This window comes from Theropithecus gelada, chromosome 18 (assembly GCF_003255815.1).
Source record: "Theropithecus gelada isolate Dixy chromosome 18, Tgel_1.0, whole genome shotgun sequence".
NCBI lineage: Eukaryota > Metazoa > Chordata > Mammalia > Primates > Cercopithecidae > Theropithecus > Theropithecus gelada.
The window spans coordinates 4,221,685-4,245,967 of NC_037686.1; the positions used below are offsets into that span (position 1 = coordinate 4,221,685).

Consider the following 24,283-nt stretch of genomic DNA (forward strand, 5'->3'; position numbering starts at 1 on the left):
ACCTTTTTTTTTAAGTTTTGCTATTTTTATGCTAATACTTAATTTGTTTAAAGTCATTTTGATTAATGGACTTGTTTAAATTTAATTTGCCTCAGTTTCTTCTATGAATTCTGCTTTTACTGACTGGAAATACTTTGGGTGACTATTTCTGTGGAGGCTTAAAAGAAAACTCCATTTTAGGTACAAAGACGACTCCCAAGAAGCCACTTGAAGAATGATGAATTACAAGATATTTTAACCACTAAACTCACACAAGCTTTTCCATTACTATCTAACAATTTTGCCCTAAATATTTAAAAATAATTTTTACAAATGGTGAAAATGCTTCCTTTAAACTTAAAAAGAGGACTATTTCATTGAGTTTTACAGAGTCAATTTCTTCTATATAAAAATTTGGGTTTTTATGTTTTAAGGTATCAGAGACAATTTTTCTTTTTGGAAATGTACTTAGGTCTGCACTCAATTTCTAGAATAACTGTCTAATTGTTAAGTCCCATTCAAATGAGCTTCATGGGGTCTTTGACATGTTTCCAGTTAAGAAGTTTGTAGCATGTCTGATACAGGCAATCCCGTTTTACTGTGCTTTGCTTTATTGTGCTTTGTATATATTGGCGCTTTTTACAAATCGAAGGTTTGTAGCAACCCTGCTTCAAGCGTCTATTGGTGCTCTTTTTCCAACAGTATGTGCTCACTTTACCATTTTTTAGCAATATTTTTAAACTTATGTACATATTTTTAGACATAATGCTATTGCACGCTTAATAGACTATAGTACAAACAAAACTTTTATATACACTGGGAAACCAAAAAATTCCTCTCGACTCGCTTTGTTGTGGTATTTGCTTTACTGTGATGGTCTGGAACCTAAAGTATATCTGAGGTATGCCTGTACTTAAAAATTCACTTGTGAGACTTCTCATTATTAAATAGATTTGAACTTGAAAGGCTAATTCTTCAAAGGCTGTTTCTTTTCCCAGGATGAATATTTCTGCAATTTTGCTAGCTGCCCAAGTAAAGTTAAGTAAAAAACAGTTAGCACACATTTCACTCTTATTTTTTCTATAAAAATATAACTCTTTATTAAATAACATGCACAAATATCAACTAGTCATTAAACAGATATTTAGAACAAATTGTAAAGAAATACAAATCCTTAGGTACAATTTAGTATCTTGTTCATGATATTTGAAGAGTTTAAAAAGAATCACTGATTAAACTCACCATCCTTTTTCTTTCTGAATTCAAAACCTTTTCAGGCATATACTCCATTCCAAATTTTTTTCTAGCATTTCAGAGCTTCAGAATATCTTTAATACCAAAAGCCCTTAACTACTTATTTGATTATACATTTCCAATGAGAAGGCATTAACTTTTCTTTTAAGCTATCATTAGCTTTGAGTCTCTTTACAAAGGAAATTTGTAGAAGCATAATCATGGCAGAGAGGCTCCAGCTTTTTGAGGTACCATTGAAGAAAGTGAGAACTGTGGTTAAGACTAAAAAGCTGGGATGACTAAAATTCACCAGATTCCTTCTTGCTCGCTTTTATCTTCTAAAAGGTTGTTCTGTTTGGTCCAACAGTGCTATTTCCCAGCCCTCTGGTTGAACCATCAGAACAAAATGCCCTAATAAACTTACCCCTCTCTGATTTTCTATAACTTCAAAGTTCAATTATCTGGTTTTTGATTTTTATGATTTGCCACAGTATCCCATCAAATTTCCTTTTTAGGCAAAAGTATAAACAAACTTTGCAGTAAGTTTTCATATTAAAAAGTATTGCTTTTATAAATTAGCTTTTAATGTTCCCAGGCTTAATAAACTTAACTTCAACAGAACCAGTGCTTCGAAATCTACCCTGCCTTTCTGGCCCAATTTATGCAATAAAAAAGGCCAAAATCTGTCACCTAAATTTCTAAATAAAACTACATCCAACCTTTATAATAAAGTCCTTGCACTGTGTATTTTTTTTTTACATGTGCTGCATTATTGCGCATGCCAAGTACAGTAAGAATTAAAATATAAATTGACGTAAAAATTCAAAAATTCCTAAGCTTAATATGTACCTTTGCACTCAAAAACATTTACATTCTCTCCCATTAGCTGGAATTTCCAACTTCCACTAGATCACTTCATTCCTCACATATTTGCTTCACTTTTCTCTACTGGAACAGAAAACATTCAGTATTATAATTCAAGAAAGTACTGTGGAAAATTTTGCAAATTTTACCTCATATACTTATGATATTGTACACTAACCTAATTTCCTTTCAAAAATGTCTAACAAGTTCAGCAGCAGATTTCAGACCTGAAATATTCCTGAATATTTAATTTACATCATGTTATAGGAGAAACTGGATTTTTTTCTAAGTATATTGCTAATTTATTATAAAACAGCATATCAAGTTTTATTTCAATTATAAAATTTTGCAAATTATGTTTTGCATCTTGATACAAGGAAAAAAATACAACATATTAACCTGTTTTTCATAAACATTTCAGAGACTGACTGGAATATTCCTATATTTCTTTTACTTATTTTGACTACCAAATATCTTCTTTTGATTTGCATACTTGGTTTTTATTTTAAAAGTGCAAAGGCTATTAAGCTTAAAACATTAAGCAATGTAAAAAAGTTTTACAATGATTTAACATGACCAATAAAATTTATTAAACATATTTACATATATTCACAGATTCTTTCATAGTTGAATATTAAAATAGACATTTACAATTTCAGAATTTTCATTCAAAGGCATTTATTTTTTTCCTGGGGAAATAGGCTCTACTGTGAGATGAAAAAAGAGCTAAGTTTGTTTGTATGACTAAGTCTAAATAATATGTCCAACACAGTAAGTCACAGGTCTACTAGAGGAGACTAGTATGAAACGCCTTACACTATTGCAGGCATCAATTATGGAGAGTTAAATTATAGGAAGCATGCAATACAACTAAGCCACATCTTTGCAGTTATGGTGATGGAAAACAAGCTAACTGAAACACATGCATGCCGTATTTAAAAGTTTTCTACCTGTACACACTACTACTACACTCCATACAAACCACAACTTTGGTCCAATAAAACATGAGACAAAACAGTTTTACAGGTATTTCTTTGTACATGTTTTGACTACCAATCCCTTTGTATACAGTTTGACCATTAATTACAAGATTTACATCTGCACAATATGTATAAAATAAGTTATTAAAAAGGAAGACAATATTAAAACTTTCAAAAAGAAAACTGTACAATTAATTTACAGATAATAAACTGAAGAAATTTTGTGCCAAGTTTTTCTCCCACATTAGAAATTATTTGGTAGGAACTGATCCTTTTAGTTTACTGATATATTTTTAAATAAAACCTGAAAGAGATTTGAATACTAGTGGTTATTACTCAGAGTGCTAACAACTTCCAGCGCTGTTAGCAGATTCTCAACTTTTTAAATATCTACCAGTCTGCCAACATGCTCTAATGCAATAGTTACCTTTCCCAATATAAATAATAGTTTTCTATTAGAAACTGTGTTTGGATCTAAGATCCAAAATAATTCTCATTTTTTATAAAATGACAGTGTTTACTACATAACCAACTATAATCGAACTTTACTAACAATTGTAAAGGCATGAGTATTTTTGTCAAAAGGCAGTATTCCACAGTATAATGCCTGAGCATCACCAGTTTAGGACAAGACCATCAGGAAGTACTGACTGCTATATAGGAGTCAATTCAAAGTCGTCGTTAACATCAACAAGGGGAACATAAAACTCCTGGATTTCATAAATGCTGATAGATTTATAGGTGGCAGGATCAAGTTCCTGGAGTTTGAGCTGCCATTCTAATCTCTGGACAGCATTTAAAGCCGCAGCTTCATGTTGTTGCCTCATTAAAAGACAGGTCTATTTAAAAGAAGAGAAGAGTTACTTGATTATTCTGTTAACTTTGTTTAAAAATTAATCTCATCCAGTTTCTTTAGGGACTAAGATGGACACATCAGGAGCATAAAAAGCATTTGAATTACAAGTCCATTTCTTTCTTTTTTTTTTTGAGACGGAGTCTCGCTGTCTCCCAGGCTGGAGTGCAGTGGTGAGCTCTTGGGCTCACTGCAACCTCCGTCTCCTGGGTTCCAGCGATTCTCCTGCTTCAGCCTCTCAAGTAGGTGAGACTATAGGCATGTGCCACTATTCCCAGCTCACTTTTGTTTTTGTTAAAGATGGGGTTTCACCACGTTGGCCATGCTGGTTTTGAACTCCTGACCTCAGGTGATCTGCCCACGTGGGCCTTCCAAAGTGCTGGGATTACAAGTGCGAACCGCCACACCCGGGCTACAAGTCCATTTCTGTTTCATCCTGTTTGTACACACATACCAACTATTTGTGGGTCTGCAACTTCATTTTCATCTTATACAGCAGGGGTCCCCAACCCCCGGGCCATGAACTGGTACCAATCCATGGCCTGTTAGGAACTGGGCCACACCGCAGGTGAGTGGCAGCGAGCAAGCATTACCACCTGAGCTCAGCCTCCTGTTAGATCAGCAGCGGCATCAGATTCTCATAGGAGCTCAAACCCTACCGATAACTGCACATGCGAGGGTTCTAGGTTGCATGCTCCTTGTGAGAATCTAATGCCTGATGATCTGAGGTGCAAGTTGCATCCCCAAACAATCCTCCCAGCCCAACCCATGGAAAAATTGTCTTCCACCACACTGGTCCCTGTTGCTAAAAAGGTTGGGACTGCTGTTACAGATTTTAATTTGAAAATATTATTTCAAATTATGAGATTTCAAGTTATCAAAAGAAACATGAAAATCTAGGGGGAAAAGACTTCTGAAATGATTCAAAATCTCAAAATAATTTATAGATTTGAAAATTATATTCCTTTTCTTACCATTCTCCCATTCTTTTATATGTTCAAACTACAACTAGACAGGTACACTGGATAATAAGCATGAAGACCCACACTAGAAACTGAATCTTCTGTGGTAATTTCCTCTTTCATACTACAGCTAGTCCTTAAAATGGACTTGTGGTCTTTATCTTTCCAATTGTGACCCAGTGTGAGGATTCATGACTAACCTAACCAGTATTTCCTCTCCTAATTATTTCTCCCTAATACAGCTGTAGAGCTTTTTTTTTTTTTTAAGAAGGGGGAAACATTCATTCAAACTGACTTCTAAACATACATACCTTTAATTTGTCAAATTTATCATCCACATCTTGTAACCAAGACATGAATTGTCTTGCATTAAAGCGATCCCTCACAGAAGTTTTACTGTCATCAGACTAAAAGAGAAAAGTTGAATATTATAAAATACAATAAACCACTTTAAAATCTATATGCCATTATAGTGTTTTTATGGGATATGCCCCTTTCTTAGTAATGATGAAAATATATTTTGAAAAATATATAAATTGAATACTGTTGAAGTTTGGTAAAGCTTTTACTTCCACATTGTGTAGACAGACTGGTTATTAGAATTCTTGGGATGGTGGGTTTAATTATTAACTACAATAGATTCCTATTGCTCTAAGTCAAAGATGTTTCACAAAAAGGCATGTTACATTAAGTACTGTGCCTGTGACATTATTACTGTATAATCAATTACAGATTTAATTTTAATGTCACAGTTTACTATCTGTAGGGACAAAAAGCATCCAGTTGGGAGAGAGCTGCCTTTGAGGCCAAAATTTCTTCCAGGACCAGTATCTGGGGTGCTTATGAAGAAATTCTTTATCAACACTTAAGAATACCAGTTTTGGAGTTAACACACTATATTCAAGTTTCAGCTCTGCATCTTATTATGTCATCTTGAATTACACAGTTTGATTCTTCTACTGTGTAAAATGCAGTAACGGTGCCTCTCTTCAGCTTGTTTTGAGAATGAGAAGTGTCTATAAAGCCTTCATCATAATGCTTAGGTACACAGGAAGCACTCAATGCGGCACTCACTCCCTCTATGACTACCACCACCAGTGCTGTCAGTCACTTCCAGGCAGCAGGTAGCCCCACACTCACAATTTTTTTTTTTTTGAGACAGAGTCTTGCTCTGTACCCAGGCTGGAGTGCAATGGCGTGATCCTGACTCCACCTCCCAGGTTCAGGCGATTCTCCTGCCTCAGCCTCCCAGGTAGCTGGGATTCCAGGCATCTGCCACCACACCTGGCTAATTTTTGTATTTTTAGTAGAGACGTGGTTTCGCCGTATTGGCCAGGCTGGTCTTGAACTCCTGACCTTCTGATCTGCCCACCTCGGCCTCCCAAAGTGCTGGGATTACAGATGTAAGCCACCGTGCCTGGCCACTACTCACATTTTTAGTCGTTTTAATTTCTTCCTTGGTCTCCAAGTTAGATGTTTTGACTATTTAAAATGTATATTGTTGGTTCTTTTAAATATTACAAGTTTATTTATTTTTCTTTACCACATTTCAGGTGCTCAAACAAGTTTATTTTGAAAAGGAAGAAATGATAAGAGAGTAGACTAATGGATGATCCAAGCCCCTACCCAAAGAAAAGTAGACTTTTTTCCCTTTAGTTCCTTCCAAGGCTATTCCCATAGGAAATACGCATGCTACCTGAGACCTTCTACTCTAAAGCCAGCTGTAAAAGGGTAGATAACAGTTCCATATTTAAGTAAGTCACCAAAAATGCAGAAATGTTTTTAGCCTAAGTTTCTCTCTGTCAAGAGAATACACCTCACATTTTGGTATCTCATCAAGCTAAATTTCTTACCCCATGTCAGACAGGTAATGCGTGCACGATGCAACAAGGTTTGAGAGAGGCCTGTCTCACACAGTGTGAAAACCCAATCATCAGGCTTATGATCCACAAAAGGATCTCGGCAAGCTTAATTTAATCTAAAGTCAGGTGGTCTGGATGACTAAGAAAATCTGGGGCAGGGTAAAATGAATTACTCAAATTCTCAAAATCCCTTTATAGCTGAAAATTTATACTGTTCTAGGAAAACGCATTTTTTAACAAATTCTCTTTTTAATCTATATGATACTGGGCATTCCTCAACTCTGCTGTATTTGATTACCAATATGTTTTCATCTATTTTAAATCTTATCAGAAATTCCTTAATGTTTTTGTCTAACAGTTAGTTTCCCACCTCAATTTCCAGGTCTGCTATGAATTTGTTTTTATTTTTAACGAATTTAATTAATTACTTTATTTTTAAGAAACAGGGTGCTGCTCTGTCACCCAGGCTGGAATGCAGTGGTGCAATCACACCTCACTGCAGGCTCGAACTCCTCGGCTTAATCCATCCTCCTATCTTAGCCACTGGGGGCAGCTGGGGCTACAGGCATGTGCCACCGTGCCAGGCTTTTAAATTTTTGCGTCTTTTGTCATTTCAATGAGTTTTGGGAGAAAGAAGAAATCAAGAGGTATGTATGTTTACTCAACCATTCTGAGCTAGAAATCTTCAAGAGACTTTTCATTGTAGCTTGATTACAAAGCTCAATTTATATTGCTCTAAAATTCATTTCATTACCCTATGCCTGCTCAAAACTTGAAAAGACCTCAAGATACCACTGTTTAGTCCAGCCTATAAGAACATGGTTAAACTGTTAATTGCAGTTATTAAAAACCACCCATTCTTCCCTTTAAACATCTTTAAATATGAAAGTTATAGAAAGTCCCTCAGTGGCCTCTCCAGTGCCTATTTCTTTAACACACAGTTCTTTCTGAAGAGATTCAATTATTCATGTTAATAGCGTCCTCAGATATCTCTGAACACTTTCATTTGAAATAAAAGTTGATGCCTTAAAGTTTTTTTTCTTTTTCTTTTTTTTTTTTTTTTTTGAGACAGGGTCTTACTCTGTTGCCCAGGCTCGACTGCAGTGGTGCAATCCAGCTCACTGCAGCCTTGACCTCCCAGGCTCAACAGATCCTCCTACCTCAGCCTCCTTGGTAGCTGGGACTACAGGTGTGCCCCACCACACCCGGTTAATTTTTGTATCTTTTTGTACAGATGGGGTTTCACCATGTTTCCCAGGCTGGTCTTGAACTCCTGAGCTCAAGTGATTGCCCACTTTGGCCTCCCAAAGTGCTGGGATTACAGGCACGAGACACCACGCCCATCCGGTGCCTTAAGTTTGAAATCTACCTATCTAGTTCAATCTTGATTTTTTTATAGATGAGAAAAATAAAGCTCAGAAGAGCCTAAAAATATTTTTCTGTGATATACCATATTATCCTTTGTATTACTAGCTTATTTCCTTAACACAGCATTTCCTAGTCTGTTTTCAGGTGATAATCCTTCACTGTTTATTATAAAAATTTTAATCATTAAATTCTTTCTTTTCTGGTTTATGAGCCATAAAAAAATTCTGAAAACTAATATGACTGGTTCTGAGTTCATGTAATTTATATGTAGCAGTAAACTTTATTGAAGGTATTTCTCCAGTCTTCCACCATTCATGTATTCCACCAACATTCAAAGTTAAATCAGAAGATTCGCTGTTTTTAGGACTGTCACAACCTAGAGGTACCATCTAGCTGTACTATTTTTCAGTGTACAATAGCTTTCTAGCTGCCTGAAGGTCAGAACTAAAGGTATAAACACTCACTTTAGAAACAAATTACGTGTACCTATAAGGGCACTATCCTAAACGTACAGGTGTTTTGTGATCATCTGCTTTTATAATAGAAACCTAATGTTTACAGTGCTTTAGAAAATGGAGGACCAGTTGATCTGGAAGTACTCTGGCTTGAAAGAGTTTTTCTTCTTTGACCTTAATGATTGTTGAATTCAAGTTCTTTCCATGGAAATAGATTCTAAAAACAGCCAAGTTGCATTTTTTTCAGAGCATTCCTTCTAAATGTATCAACAAACATTTTACCTGAGAGTCCAATGGTACATTGTATACTTCGGCATCCAGCAAAACAGTACAAGCACTAAATGGCAGTGTTTGATTTGCCAATGTTCTTGCAGCTCTGTAATGAACTCGCAAAACTTCTTGTTCGTTGGATACAATGAGTTTTTCCTAGTTGAATAGAGAATTTAAAAAAATAAATTCTTCAACAGTTTTTTTTTTTTAAAGAACAATCTTACTCTCTCGCCTAGGCTGGAGTGCAGTGGTGTGATCACAGTTCACTGCAGCCTTGACCTCCTGGGCTCAAGTGATCCTCCTACCTCAGCCTCCCTAGTAGCTGGGACTACAGGGGTGTGTCATCAAGCCCAGCTAATTAAAAAAATATATATATTTTTAGAGATGATGTCTCACTATGTGGCCCAGACTAGTTTCAAAATGCTGGGCTCAAGTGATCCTCCCACCTCAGCCTCTTAAAGTGCTGAGATTACAGGCGTGAGCCACTGTGCCTGGCCTCTTCTCACTCTGTCACCTAGGCTGGTGTGCAGGCATGATCATAGCTCATTGTAATCTCGAAATCCTGGGCTCAAGCAATCTTGCCACCTCAGCCTTCTGAGTAGCTAGTACTATAGGTGTGGACCACCACACTTGGCTAATTATTATTTTAAATTTTTTTGTAGAAATGGGGGTCTCACTATGTTGCCCAGGCTGGTCACCATCTCCCGGGCTCAAGTGATTCTCCTCTCTCAGCCTCCCAAAGTGCTGGGATTACAGGTGTGACCCACATACCTGGCCCGCATATTTTAAGTGATTTTATCTTATTTCAAAAACAATTTGTTAGGCCAGGCATAGTGGCAAGACCACATCTCTACAAACACACACACACATACACACACAAGCTAAAGAACCCAAATTTCAGAGTAGTCTTTTCTTCACAGTAGGCTTAAGAAATTTGAGAACTCCCAGTGTTTCAAAAGTAGAAATATATTCTCTCTCCCCAAAACTAGCAGTTTCTCTATTTTAAAATTATTTTTCAAAGTATGGTGGTATAAAATAGTGGCTTTTAGTGTATTGACCAAGATGTTCCACCATCACCAGAACATTTCCATCACTCCAAAAAGAAACCTGCTACCCATCAGCAGTCACTCCTCATTCCCCGCACCCCTTCCTCTATGCTCCTAGTAACCACCAACCTAACTTTGGTCTCTATGAATTACCTATCTTGAACATTTAATATACATGGAATCATACAATATGCAATATGTGGTCTTTTATGATTGACTTCTTTCATTTGGCATAATGACTTCAAGGTTCATCCATGTTGTAGCATGCATCAATACTTTATCCCATTTTATGGCTGAAAAATATATTCTACTGCATGGATATACCACATTTTATTTATTCATCAGTTGACAGACATTTGGGCTTGAAGGGTGGCAGAAAATGCTACCCCAAAATATGCCTCTTTGGCATAAGGATTATTTTGAGCTAAAGGCAATTTGAACTCAGCAGGCTCAAGAGTGCCCTGACCTCCCCTTTCTACCTGAAAGCCAGAGAGAAAACTCCCATGGGAAAGATGGTCTCCTGAAACCAGGAGGAAAGAAACATTCTTATGACTAGTGACAGGGAGTCAAGGCCAAGAGAATTCTGTACAAACAGACCTTGTTAAAATAACTTTCATCTTCCTTTAGCCTTCCAGTGGATTTTAGTTACTTTTCCACAGCCGCCTTTCTTTCTTCAACCTAGCATAAAATCACTCAGGTTTTCAGTTCTTTGGCTCCCATGTGACATAAATCTTATATGAAATAAATCTGCACATTTTTCTCCTGTTAATCTATGTCAGATGAAGTAAGATAAAAATCACTTAAAACATGCTGGCCAGGCACGGTGGCTTCCGCCTGTAATCTCAATGCTTTGGGAGGCTGAGGTGACCTTAAGGCCCAGCTGGAGATCTTAAGGTGGTGGAGGTTAACTTTTGCCTCCCCTACAGGCTGTTTACACTTTGAGGCTAATATAAAAAATGCTGCTATAAACGTTCACACTCAAGTTTTTGTCTGGATGCGTGTTTTCATTTCTCTTGGATAAATAAGTAGGAGTGCAACTGCTGGGTCATCTGGTGACTCTGTTCAACTTGTTGAGGAACCATCGAACTGTACCACAGTAGCTGTGTCATTTCACATTCCTATCAGCAATGGGAGGGTTCTAATTTCTTCACATCCTCGCCAGCACTTGTTACATCTGTCTTTTCGATTACAGCCATTCTACTGGGTGTGAAGTGGTATGCCTTTGTGTTGGCAGCTTTTTTATACTGAATATTTTTATAGAAATAAACATACTGTATGATGACGTCAACTACTTGTAAACCTGCCACACACAATAAAATCCTGCCTGGATGTATTCAGTGGGGCCCAAAACTAATTATGTAATACGCAGAGTCACTCTACCACAAGGTTCATAAAACGATCCCGGCAATCTTCTGCATTTAGCAAACTGAGAATTCCTGGGGTCCAGCTACAGATCCCAACCCATTCTAATCTTGGCTACAGATTGTGCCATCTGGTCCTAACTACATTCTTTGGCCTAAATATCAATGGGGATAACCCTGGGACCTGTGGCTAGCTAGAACTTCATGGAGAGGTAAAGTGACTCCAGGAACTCGCCAGTTTCATAACAGATATCATTTTATTGGCCCTGTCTGGAAGGCTGGGCTGGGAGAATACAAAGAATATACCTAGTCTTCTCCTCCCCACCATGTTTCCCAATCTCTCCTCAACTCCAAGGAATTTTGGTCTTCTCCTGATGGAGAAAACAGGCCACAATATATCCAAATATGTATTATTGCAGAGTTTTAATGTTTTCATAAATTCACGAAAAAAAGAAGCATGGCCCTAATTAACTTAATTCTTGTATGACAAACGATATTCAAAGAGGTAGGCCTAACACTTTTGATTTATTAAGTACAATTTAAAGTGCAACTTGAAGTAATACATATCCAAAACCTTGACGCAAAAGAAAAAATAGCTAGATGTGTCTTCCTAAAAAGTTGGCTGTAGTACTGTAGAGATTAAGAGCAATAACCAAAAATCCCTCAAAAGCAAACACCATGTGAGAAATACATTTTCTTTTTTTTGAGACGGAGTCCCACTCTGTCGTCCAGGCTGGAATGCAATGGCGCGATCTCGGCTCACTGCAACCTCTGCCTCCCAGGTTCAAGTGATTCTCCTGCCTCAGTCTCCAGAGTAGCTGGGACTACAGGTGCCCGCCACACACACCAGGCTAATTTTTTGTAGTTTTAGTAGAGACGGGGTTTCACTGTGTTAGCCAGGATGATCCCAAAGTGCTGGGATTACAGGCGTGAGCCACCACGCCTGGCAAAAAAATTTTTTTAAAAATTAGCTGGGTGTGGTGGTGCATGCTTGTAGTCCCAGCTATTTGGGAGGCTGAGGCAAAAGGATGGTTTGAGCCTGGAAGGTTGAGGCTGCAGTGAGCCATGATGATCACACCACTGCCAACCTGGGTGACAGTGAGACTGTCTCAAAAAACAGAAAACAAAATCCCTGCAGTTATGAGATTTGCTGCTACATGACACCTAACTGCAGTTCTGTGTAGAGATACTTGTATGACATAGCTGGCCAGGATCAAGCAATTTGGTAGCTAGTAGTTACTGAGCCACCAGACGGTGAAGTGGTTTGTTCTCACGTTGGTGAGACATTTAAAGTTGCCCTCGAGTATTCTGCAATTCTAAATTGTTTACTGGTCAAATATATGGAAGATGTATCATTCTGTTATGTGTTAAAGTTCTACAAATTGCACAATTCAAATAAGAATTTTTAACTGTAAGGTGGCAAGACTTTCTGTAACCTGGACAGGTACACAGATGAATCTATACCAGGTGACTTCAAACGTCTGATAGTTGAAACAGCTATTGATGTGTGTTATATTATCTAACTTCTTATTGCTGACAAATTGCTCATTGTCAATGGGTCATGCAGTGTTGTAAATTCTGTATTGTGCTTCTTTTATTTGTTGCTTCTCTTTGTAATCCTATGAATTTTTCTTTATTTAAAAACATTCTGAGAAGAGGTTCCAAATTTCCCAGACTGTTACAGAAGTCCACAGTAGGAAAAAAGTTAAGAACCTGTGCCAAGAAAATCGGTCATGTATGAATCAAAGAAATTATACACAAATTTTGTTTGCATATGAGTATGTATACATTTTTGTGAAGCAGGATCATAGTTTACATCACATTTTCAGAGGTCCTCAACCCTCCCCCAAAATTAAGAACATACTATATTTTGTAAATCCAAGTGAAATGACTTATAATTTCTATAAATACTCTGATAAAAGGTTTTTCTTCCTGTAATTTCAAGCCAAGACTAACCACCGGAAGGCCGATACTAAGGCAGACCTACGTGGACAAATAAGCATAGCCTTTATAAGTATTTTGCCCTCTTGCCCTGAAATAGCTGGAACCAAGCAACGATTCCAAAACTTGGAAATTCAAATACTCCACTAGGAATCTACTGTTATAATTCTACAAATTCAACAAATAACAAGATGACAGAGACTTACATATTAAAAATATATTCAACATAAATTATAATATGGGAGCAGCAATCCTAAAATAGGCTTAAAATTTTTCCATCTAATTAAACACAAGATAAAACCAAATCATTTCTCAAAATGGTTCTAAATTTTAAAAATCCACTAATAAAAAATTATTGGCCATTTTAATGTATTGGTAAAAACCAGTTATTTTTAGCGTAAGTACAAATTTAAACATTTCTTACCCTTTCAATACTGTGTTGCAAACGTAGTTTCATCCTTACAACTTCCTGTTGCCGAAAAAGCTCTTTAAGTGGATCTGACAGTGAAGGTGGTGGTGTAATCTAATTAAAAAGACATATATAGTTTAAAATATTAGGTTTTATTTACAATAATGGGCTATTCTTTTAAAATTAAACCCTTTTAGTGCATAAAAAAATCAAATTCCAATGTCCTGTGAATTAAATAATACAGCACTAACTATAGAACTAGTTGTTACTTCTGTTTGAAACACTGAGCACAGTTTAGATGTTTTGATTCTAACGCCACAACAAATTTCAAACAGCAAATCAGAAGGACTACCAGATACATTTTAGATCATCAGTAAGTGTCAGCTCACAGACAAGGAGGGAAGGAGGGAGGAGTCGCAAAACCAGAAAAGCTGGTATAAACATGGAGGAAACACTCCTAAAGATTAAAGCAGTTCAACTGTATCTATATAAGTGAGGTCTGTCTGCAGACATAATACAATATCAAACACTAAAGTCCTGAGTGTTACACTTAATTCTTTTATAAAAGTAGATGAAATGGTCTAACGAATTTTTTTCAAACTTTATCCCACATGACTTTATCTATTCATACTCCAAAAAGCTTTTGGTTAATCTCCAATTTGATATTGTAGTGAACTGTGTTTTCTGGTAGATGCTGGAGATTAAGGAAGCTGATTCAATCTATGCATGTAACTCCACTCTTAAAGTAAGATACACTGGCCAGGCACGGTGGTTCACACCTGTAATCCCAGCACTTTGGGAGGCTGAGGTGGGTGGATCATGAGGTTAGGAGTTCGAGACCAGCCTGATTAAATGGTGAAGTCCTGTCTCTACTAAAAATACAAAAATTAGGCAGGTGTGGTGGTGCATGCCTGTAATCCCAGCTTCTCAGGAGGCTGAGGCAGGAGAATAGCTTGAACTCAGAAGGCGGAGGTTGCAGTGAGTTGAGATCATGCCACTGCATTCGCATTCTAGCCTGGGTGACAGAGCAAGACTCTGTCTCAAAAAAAACAAACAAAAAAAGGGACATCTTGGCTGGGCATGGTGGTTCTCACCTGTAATCCCATCACTTTGGGAGGCTGAAGTAGGACTGCTTGAGACCAGTAGTTTGACACCAGCCTGGGCAACATATTGAGACTCCATCAAAAAAAAAAAAAAAAAAAAAAAAAAAAAAATTAAAAGTTAGCTGGGTGTGGTGGCGTCCACCTGTAGCCTCAGCAACTCAGGAAGCTGAGATGGGAGGATAGCTTGAGTCCAGGAGTTTGAGGCTGCAGAAAACTATGATCGTACCACTGCACTCCAGCCTGGGCAACACAGCGAAGCCCTGTCTCGTAAGTTAAAAACAAAACAAAAGATATCCAAGAGATGGCAAAAACCATCTGTGATCCCTAAATACTCTTTTTCTACCCCTTGGAGAATGTGTATTTTCCCCCTCTTATTCTTGCTTACAATTCCTGCTAGCACATTAGTGCAAAGGAAGGTATCTCAGTATGTTTTGGCAAGTTATAACACTTCTGGTTTAACAGTCAATTCTATATGAAAGTGGGACAACCAGGTATTTTCCACTTCTTGATGTAGTGCCACAGGAATCATAATACAACACCATGTATGAAAAGCTCGACAAAAATCACACCTGGCTCTACAGACTCTATAATCAGCAGAGACTGAAGATATGTTAAATACAACCACAAAGACTCAATCAGTTGAATCACAATGTGGAAAATTCTACAGGACAAATAACTTACTGGAACTGATCATTTCTCAGGCCTCTAATAGAAGTAATCCATTTGTTGGATTTCTGCATCCTGTGAACTGCTTTAAATTTAGCATGAGTTATAGGTAGTTTGGTGCTGTTTTAGTTCTAGAAAACCACATGGGCCTCTAGTTATTTCAAGGAATGTAGAGGACGGATTATCTACTGTCTGATACTGAGGTGCCAGAGAAAGCTTCCTCAAGAGGGTAAATGCCTGACCTGCATCTTACAGGAAGTGCCGGAGTTAAAGAGTTAGTGAAATGAGTCATGTGGGAAGAAAGGAAAAAGAAGGAGAGAGGTAATTCCCAGAAGACAGGATGTCATGCAAAAACAAACAGAATGGTATCTGCAGACAACTCCAGGTTGGTGCAAAAGTAACTGGGTTTTGCCATTACTCTTGTCATCCTCATTTCACACCATTTTGTCCAACTTGATCTTCTAAGAACTTAAGATCGCAGAAGAGATCAGCAGGGGCAAAGTAATGCAGGCTGCAGTCTATGCCGTAAATGTGCTTTTCTTAAAGTATGTTCCACAGAAGATTGGGCCCACAATTTCTCTTACAATTCTTTACAATCTTACAATTCTGTAAAGATCCACAAAAATGCTTCCAAGAACAAGTTTGGAAAACACGGTATAAACGTACTCACTTAGAAAACTCCCAATACATCAAAGTTTCTGGTAAGTTCTGCAGTGAACCTATTTTTAGATTAATAGTGCTTCCCAAACTTACTTGACCATGAAAGCCTCCCCCATTTGCACAGGAGGTTTTCAAATAACATACTGTGGAAGAGGTATTATGTAGAACATGTTAGAGTTAAGTAATAGAGAACCATGAAAGGTCTGACAGCTTGCTGCTGTGTGTGAACAGACACTATGGGGACAACATTGTAGGCAAGGAATTGAGGCAGCAGATTACTATTGTGTTGGTGTGAGATGGAGGAGGGAGTGAAGGAAATGGGTTGGTTCAAAAAATACTGGTGACTGGCCCAATAAACATAAACAAGAGGGAATACCTCAGAAGGACTTGAGGCTTAGTGTGAGAACTGGAGGGTGGTAAGAGAGGCCACAGGAGGGAACAGGAGAGGAGAAAGAGAAGCAGGTTATTGGGTAAGTTCAGCTCAGTGCTGACTTACTGAGTTTCTGAAGCTTATGGACATTCAGGTGGAGCTATGCAGTTACAAAAAAAGAAGTCAAGGAGAGAGATCTGGGCAGGATATTTAAATGTAGGAATCATTAACATAGATCACATATAGCAGAAAGGGAAAATCAACAAAGAGATACGGAGGTTTTCTGAGGAAGCTTTCCCTCTGCTGTTTTCCTCCTCTGTATTTTAAGTAAATCATGCTTGGAGATTTTGTCTTTCAATATCCAGGTCCCAGGAGTCTTGACAATACTCCCTTGACAGCTTCTCATGGATTCACTTTCCTTTTATCATCCACTCTTGGAACCCCTTCAAGACTTCTGTAGTGTGTAATCAGTGGTCACAGCAGAGACTAGACTGTAACAAGTCTCGTCTTCCTCCCTGTTCATTTGATTTTGGGGATTTGACCTGCAGTTTTACTCCCCTTGATTTCTTCTGGAAAAATGGCAGCATTTTGGTTAAATTATGATTAAAGTACTGGAAGGATAAACAAACTGACTCTGGGTATGTTTTACCATATTTGTTTCATTTTTCATTTTTAGTTTTGTAGACATCTTGTTGGTCTTGAACTCCTGGCCTCAAGTGGTCTTTCCACCTTGGCCTCCTAATGTATTGGGATTACAGTTACTGTCATCAGGCCTGGCCTCCACTTTACAATTACTAATGGGTTCTATAATTGGAGTACATAAATGTGAGGAAAGATTACTTTCATAAAATGGCAATTAGTTGGCTGGGAGGAAACAAATGGATAAAGCCATATTGGAAAGTAAAAAAAAGAATGTAGTGCCCACAAGATTTTTGTTATTCTGGTCTTTATTGTTTTTCAAACTAAATTTTAAGTAAACGAGTTTCAGTCCAGTAAACTCAAACACACAGCATTTTATGTACAAGTCTGGAGTTCATATATTAGCTTGAATAAATACGACCCTTACAGGGATTTGCAGCTGTATAAAACAATGGTAACGACCTTAAATCTATATAGTGTTTTAAAGTTTTAATGGGCTTTGGCATATACTATTTCAACCTGTTTTGAAGTAGGGTAGACATTTATTCTTGTTTTACACATGTGAAAACTAAGGATCAGAGATGGGAAATGAATTATTTAAGATCACACAGTGGGTCTGTAGCAAAATCCAGACTGCAGTAATATATGCGAATTGGAAATCTACAGTGCTTTCTATTATATTGTGCTGTGTTTTGCTACTTTAGTAATTCTCATTAAAAAACGAAAATTAAAAAAACCTTCCCACTACATCCAGGAATATTTCTCACCTCTGCTTACAGTCCCTTTTAGAACAGTATTCGATACAGCTAAACTTCTAATATAACTAGACATATCCCAAGAATTGTTTCAAGGAAGTCAAACTTGAATTACATCACCTTTGCAAGAGTAAGAAAAGGTGACAGTACGAATATAACAAACACATTTAGGTGTTTACAATACATATGCAGATTCTATATAGTCTGTGTATAAATCCCTGGATAAATTTATACAATAAATGTATACATATATAAAGTCAACAGACTGATTTAAGGCAGAACCTAATATGGTTCATCTGAAATGATTTTTACTGAAATTGTACAAAGTTCTAATTTAAATTTGTTTTTTATAGTTGTACCTATATTTCAAGGCTATGTCACTACATATTATTTCGGCTAAAATTTCTTACTCTTTAAGAGAAAATAAAGTTGCGGAATGAAAGAAGAACGTTACTAGCTTTATATTTCTTGACTCATTAACAGACGGCTTTGCTGAAAGAATCTACCTACTAGAAAACTTCAAATTACCTATGCGGCTAGCGTTATACTTCTATCGGGCAGTGTTACAGGTGTACAGGAAGGGATGATGTTACTTACTGTGGGAATACAAATCTTGCTTAAGGGGTTTCCATCCAGGAGATATGATCCGTTAAATGTTACATATTCGTCATAATACTGAGGTGCTTGAGGAATCACACTACACAATAATTTGCGTTTTTCTTCTATTTTTTTCCTTATGTGCAAGTACTCAAAATATGGATTTGCTCTCTCTGAACTGTATGGCTGAATCTCATCTAGTTTCAGAGAATCTACAATGGCTGCCAGAGATTGCTGAGTTTTCTCTTTTGCTTGTAGTAAAGAGGGACTCACTTGCACAGGCTGAGGTACACGTGACACTTTCCTTTTCCGTGGATGGTGAATTTGTGGATCGTCATCTTCAGTTAATCTTATTCTTCCTCTAGGAGATGAGGATTCACTGTCTTTTTCTGATGATAGTGTACAGCTAGCAAGAATCTGTTTGCTTTGATTTGCCATTGTATTTGCTTTGTTTCTAGTCATTCTTTGAGGAATTTGGTTTTCAGTTTTATCATCTTCGGCATTTTCTTCTAATTCTACTTTAACTAACTGACCATATTTATGCATTTCTGGTTGAGCTGACTGTTGTGAATGGTTTTCCAGACTTGATAAAATGCTTTGTTGAGATTCTTCATCTTCTATGGAAAGCAAACACTTTTCACTTTCAGGACAATGTTTTGGATCTTGTTCATTTAGGTTTCCTTTTGGCATCCCTGCGTTCATTTCACATAAATCAGAATCACACCTATTCAAATGAGTTAAAACCAAACTCTCCAGTTTATTTTCTTTTTCATGTGAAATGACCTGAATATCAGTTGTGCTATTCTCAACTTCATGGCCACTGGAAGACTTATAAGTTAGTTTGCTAAACGCATAATGTGTATTTAGCTGGGTAGAGGCATCATTTCCATTAAAGTCCTTTTCTGATGGTAACACAGGTAAAGTATAAGCCTTCTCAAAGTTTGGTGATGCTTCTTGAATAGTGCTGTCAGAGTACACTGGGACAAAGGCATCTGTTTTTTGAACATCTCCTAGGACAAAAGTATTTTCTGTATCTTTTGTAGATTCATTATCAGTATCTAAAACAGAACTACTAATCTGAACTGCATTTTTTTGCTGTAAAATACCTGGCTCTTGATTGGCAACGTATGACAAAGACATATGTTTAGAAATCGATTCAGCATCTGAAAGTGATTGGCTGGGGAAAGAGCAAGGCTGCTGTGAAGGCATAAATGATGCTGGATCCTGAGCGCAAGAGTTTCCTGGCAGTTCAGTCTGGGGCAGGGATAAAAAATCAGCATTTTCTTTCAATATTTTATTTTCAGAATTACAAAAACTCTGAAGAGAGGATTCTTGATCGGGTATGTTAGAATTTGGGCAGATAAAGTCTCTAGTGCTTAATGTCTCTAGTCTATCAACAGGCATCTCCCATGACTTATTCTGGATCACACCAACCTGACTAGATGGCTCTAAATGCACTGGACTGTCCATTACAGTGCCCACTGGGGCAGTATTTTTGATGACATTTCTATCAGCTGAAACATATTTGCTGTTTGAAGCTCCAGTTGGAGAAATTGCAAAACCGGAATGTATGTTAGACACATTTGAAAGGTCTCTTTCAGGCACATTTGAGAATACCTCAGGTTTGGGAGAAGGACTAGTATCTCTTGGCACAGTTAATAAGCTACCTTGATTGCTCTCTTCTGATATTGTCTGGAATTGTTTTGTATGTTCACAAATGACAGAAGGCATGCTACATCTTCGAACTTCTACAGTAGGTCTCCCCTCGCTTATAATTAGTTTAACATCTTCTACAGAAGATGACCTAAGATGGGATGTTGAAAGTCTGTTTGCATACGGTGGTTTAATCCGCTCTGGCAAGTCAGCCAGGCTGTCCAATTCCCTTTCATGCAGGGCAGGAGATTTGGCAATTGACAAAAAAGGTGACTGGGAAAAGGACATCTGGGATTCTGAACTCTCTAACATAAAGTCAGAGTCATACTCAACTGGAGGCCTTGGGGTTGTCACTGTAGTATGGCAGGAATCTTCTGAACTAGCAACAGAAATCAAGGATACAGATCTGGAGCTGAGACCCGGCTTTTCATTTTCTGATCTAGGAGACCTGTTTAAACTATTATCTGAAACAAAAGATGACTTCCCTAAAGTCATTACATTTTTGGTGTCAACAGATTGTGATCTGTTACTCACAGCATCTTTAGGTTGTTTCTCCTTGGTATATGCATCAGTCAATTCTGAACTCTTTGACCTAGTAAGTTCTTTATTTTTGGATTCAGTTGGTGTATGCTTTGTTTTTTCTTTATCTTTTATTTTAAGTTCTAAACAGTTACGGTTTCTCAACCGTTCCTTTTCTTTTTGTTTAATTTTTTCCTTATGTTTTTTGTGCCACTGCTCTATTTCTAGGTCTTTAAGGCTTAGCATCCGTTCAAAACTTGTCTGCATTAAATCATCATTCACTAACCTCTTTTCTTTAGGCCGGGTATCTTTTGACGCTGGTGATGACTTAGGTTTAGGCTTATCTGCTTCAGATTTTAGTTTGAGTAAGCTATTTAGTTGAATTTTATCTTTATGTTTGTCTCGTTCTTTGTATCTATCTATATCTTTCTTATCTTTTTCTTTTCCATCTGGAGTTTTCAAAGGTTCATCTTTTGTTTTTTCTTTAAGGGATAAGGGTTTTTCATGTTGTGCTTTATTACCGTCTACTATACTTGATTTTTTTTCTTCCTGTATGTGTTTGGAGTTAGTTATATTTATACTTTCTTTATCTCTAGATTTTTCCTTTTTATCTAGCTCCCTGTCTTTTTCTTTGTTTTTGCCTTTTTCTGATTTAGTATACTCACTATTATCTGATTGTTTATTTTTTTTCTCCATCAAGTGCTTTTCTTTGCTTTCTGTTAGATGCCTCTCTTTTTCAGGCTTTTCTTTGTCATGTTTCCTATCCATCTTTTCTCTACTTTTCTCTCTGTCATCAGTTTTTTTAATAGCAGCAGTATTTTTGCTCTTCTCACTTTCTTTATGGCATTTTTCTGTGTGATGTGAATATAGCTTGTCCTTTTCTTTTATTTTATCTACACATTCACTAAGATCTAATTTGTCTTTTTCTGACTTATGCTCATGTTTTATCTTCTTTTCTTTTTCAAAGTTTTTTCTTTCCATCTTCTCAATGTCCTTTTCTTTAGTTTGAGATCGCTTCTCAGGTTTTTCTTTACTTTCCTTTATATGCTTTTCTTGTTTTTCAATTTCTATTTCCTTTTCCACTAAATGAAGCCCCATGGATTCCTCAATGGCACTCATACCCAAAGTAAATTCTGAGTCTTTATCTGTGGGTATGTTTTCTCTCTCTTCTTTTAGATCTTTTATTTTTTCTTCCCTAAAAGATTTCTCGCTTTCCTTTTTAATCTTGTCTCGTTCCTCTTTAAAGTTCCTCTCTTTTGAGACATGCTTTTCCTTGGTTGATTTATCTTCTTTGATGTTTTTTTCCAATTTTGATTTTTTTTCTAATGTTAAGGATTCATGTTCCATATTTAAAAAGAGATCTTCAGTTTCATCACTTTTAAAAAAATTCTCTTTCCAAAATTCTCTATCAAATTCCACACTCCTCTGCAGTTCTTTGGCACTATCCTTATTTTTGTATTTTTCCTTTTCACCTTCGATTTCTTTTTTATGCTTTTCTTTTTCCCTCTCTTTATGCTTCAATTTATGTTTTTTTAATGTTTTACCTTCTTTATCCATTTTTTTCAGTGTGCAATCTGAATTTTCAAATGTTGGACTATGATCTTCATCCTTTATTTTGGCATTTGATTTTTCACCAAATTCTAAGTGGAAATCTTTCTGATGTTTGCTTTTTTCTTTATGCTTACAGGATTTTACACTTGAACTTTCTGGCAAGAATTCAGATTCTGTATTATCATACCGAACAAGATCAGGTTGTAATGACATTTCGGAACTTCCTGGTGATAAACATGTTTTAGTATGTTCTTGTTTTAGTGGTGTTGACTGTTTTTCACTTAATCCACAAGAATGTTTGGGAGATTTACCAGTCGAAATATGAAATAAATGTAATGAAGTATCATCTTTTGGGCTAAAAGATTTCCTAAAGTTCCCCTCCTCTCTGGTCTTTTCTGAACAATCTAGTCCAGTATTTACTGTCAAGTTTGTTATTCTTGTATTTTCTTTTCCTTCCTTTTCTTGCTTTAGCTCTTGGTTCTCTTTATTTTTATTCTGATTTTTCAATTTTCTTTTAACTTTGCCTTTCTGTTTGTGTTCACCTGAAACTACGTATTCCTTTTTGGTCTGTATATCAGAATTTGATGTTTCAGGGATGACAGAACATGAAGTAGAAATCTTTTTATTCTGAAGAGCTTCTTCATCAGAACTTTCAGTACTTGAATATAAGACCCTAGATGGCTTTTGTTTTTTACTTTTAAATGATTTAGGATAGAAAGCTTTCTCCTGTTTTGCAAATAAATGAGTTTTTTCTGCTTCAGGTTCATTTTCTTTTCGTTGTTCTTTCCTAAGAATATGCCTATCATCAATCATCTTATTAATTTCTTCATCATCATCATCTTTGAACTCATACTCATCAAGGGCAGATGGAAGAGGTGCTTTACTGGGAAGTATTTGTTTACTTTCACAGATGAGAGAGTCTTTCTCTGTTTCAGAGTCAATATTTTCATCAACACTAGAAGGATTTACAGATTGAGCCTCTTCGGAATCTAGAATAAAAAAAGAAAATGTGGTGTTGGTCAACACACAACTGTCAGAAAAAAAATTTTCTTTTTTCTGAGAAAAAGATATAGCTTATACAATACACACTTCAAATTCATAATCACTTCAGATTTATATGGAAATAATGTAATAGCAATATGTAAGAACTCTGATAGCGTTGTAGAACAGCTTTTCTAGAGAATATGCTTTATGGTGAGGCTCCTTTTGACACTTCTAAAAGCACCGTGTATGTTAAAATCACAATATATAGTATAAAAATATAGTCCTGCAGTCAACATAGAAGTGCATATCTCTTGTATATACTGATTTCCTTTCTTTTGGGTGTATACTCAGCAGTGGGATTGCTGAATCATATGGTAGCTCTATTTGTAGCTTTTTGAGGAACTTCCAAACTGTTCTCCAAAGCGGCTGCTTCCCACCAACAGTGTACAAGGGTTCCCTTTTTTCCACATTTATGCCAGCATTCATTACTGACTACCTTTTGGATAAAAGCCATTTCAAATGGGGTGAGAGGAAATTAGTATATGGAAGAGATAACTGCACTCCCATGTTTACTGCAACACTATTCACAATAGCCAAGATATGGAATCAATCTAAGTGTCCATCAACAGATCAATGGATAAGGAAAATGTGGTTCATATACACAGTGGAATATTACTTAGCCATAGAAAAGAATGAAATTCTATCATTTGCCACAACATGGATGGAACTGGAGGACAGTACTTTAAGTGAAATAAGTCATGCACACTAAGACAAATACAGCATGTTCTCACTCGTATGTGGGAGTGAAAAATTAAACTCATAAAAATAGAATGACAGCTGTCAAAGACTGGGAAGGGTTGTGGAAAGGGGGAGATGAGAGAGAGTTAATGGGTACAAAAATATAGTTAGATAGAATAAATTAGATCTAGTGTTCAGTAGCACAATAGGGCAACTATAGTTAACTATTTATTCCCTATTTCACCATAACTGAGAGAGGAATTAGAATGCCCCATCACAAATAAATGATAAATGCTTGAGGTAAACCAATTACCTTGGTTTGATTTTTGCACATTGTATACTTGTAGCAAAGTATCACATGTACCCCACAAATTACATACAACTATTATGTATCCATAATTAAAAATTAAAAAAATAACCAAAAACATACATATTTATATATACATTTATATACATATGCATTTA

General features: G+C 36.6%; 1 protein-coding gene and 1 non-coding gene across 4 annotated transcripts in view; both read right to left on the minus strand.

The window, feature by feature from the left end:
• Positions 1-1,053: 1,053 nt before the first annotated feature.
• ANKRD12 (ankyrin repeat domain 12) overlaps positions 1,054-24,283 on the minus strand; it is a 134,319-nt gene continuing 111,089 nt past the window's right edge. For 2 of the 3 annotated variants that reach the window (XM_025364896.1, XM_025364897.1), the window contains exons 9-13: positions 18,374-23,085; positions 13,599-13,697; positions 8,839-8,982; positions 5,183-5,278; positions 1,054-3,895 (exon numbers count right to left, since the gene is read on the minus strand). In XM_025364896.1, the coding sequence (XP_025220681.1) occupies positions 3,710-3,895; positions 5,183-5,278; positions 8,839-8,982; positions 13,599-13,697; positions 18,374-23,085 (5,237 nt within the window). In that variant the 3' untranslated portion in view covers positions 1,054-3,709. The remainder of the gene's footprint in view (positions 3,896-5,182; positions 5,279-8,838; positions 8,983-13,598; positions 13,698-18,373; positions 23,086-24,283) is intronic. The other variant, XM_025364898.1, reaches the window with a different exon arrangement.
• On the minus strand, positions 6,729-6,829 carry LOC112611764. Its single transcript, XR_003116741.1, has one exon. It is a non-coding gene; the product is annotated as a small nucleolar RNA U13 (small nucleolar RNA).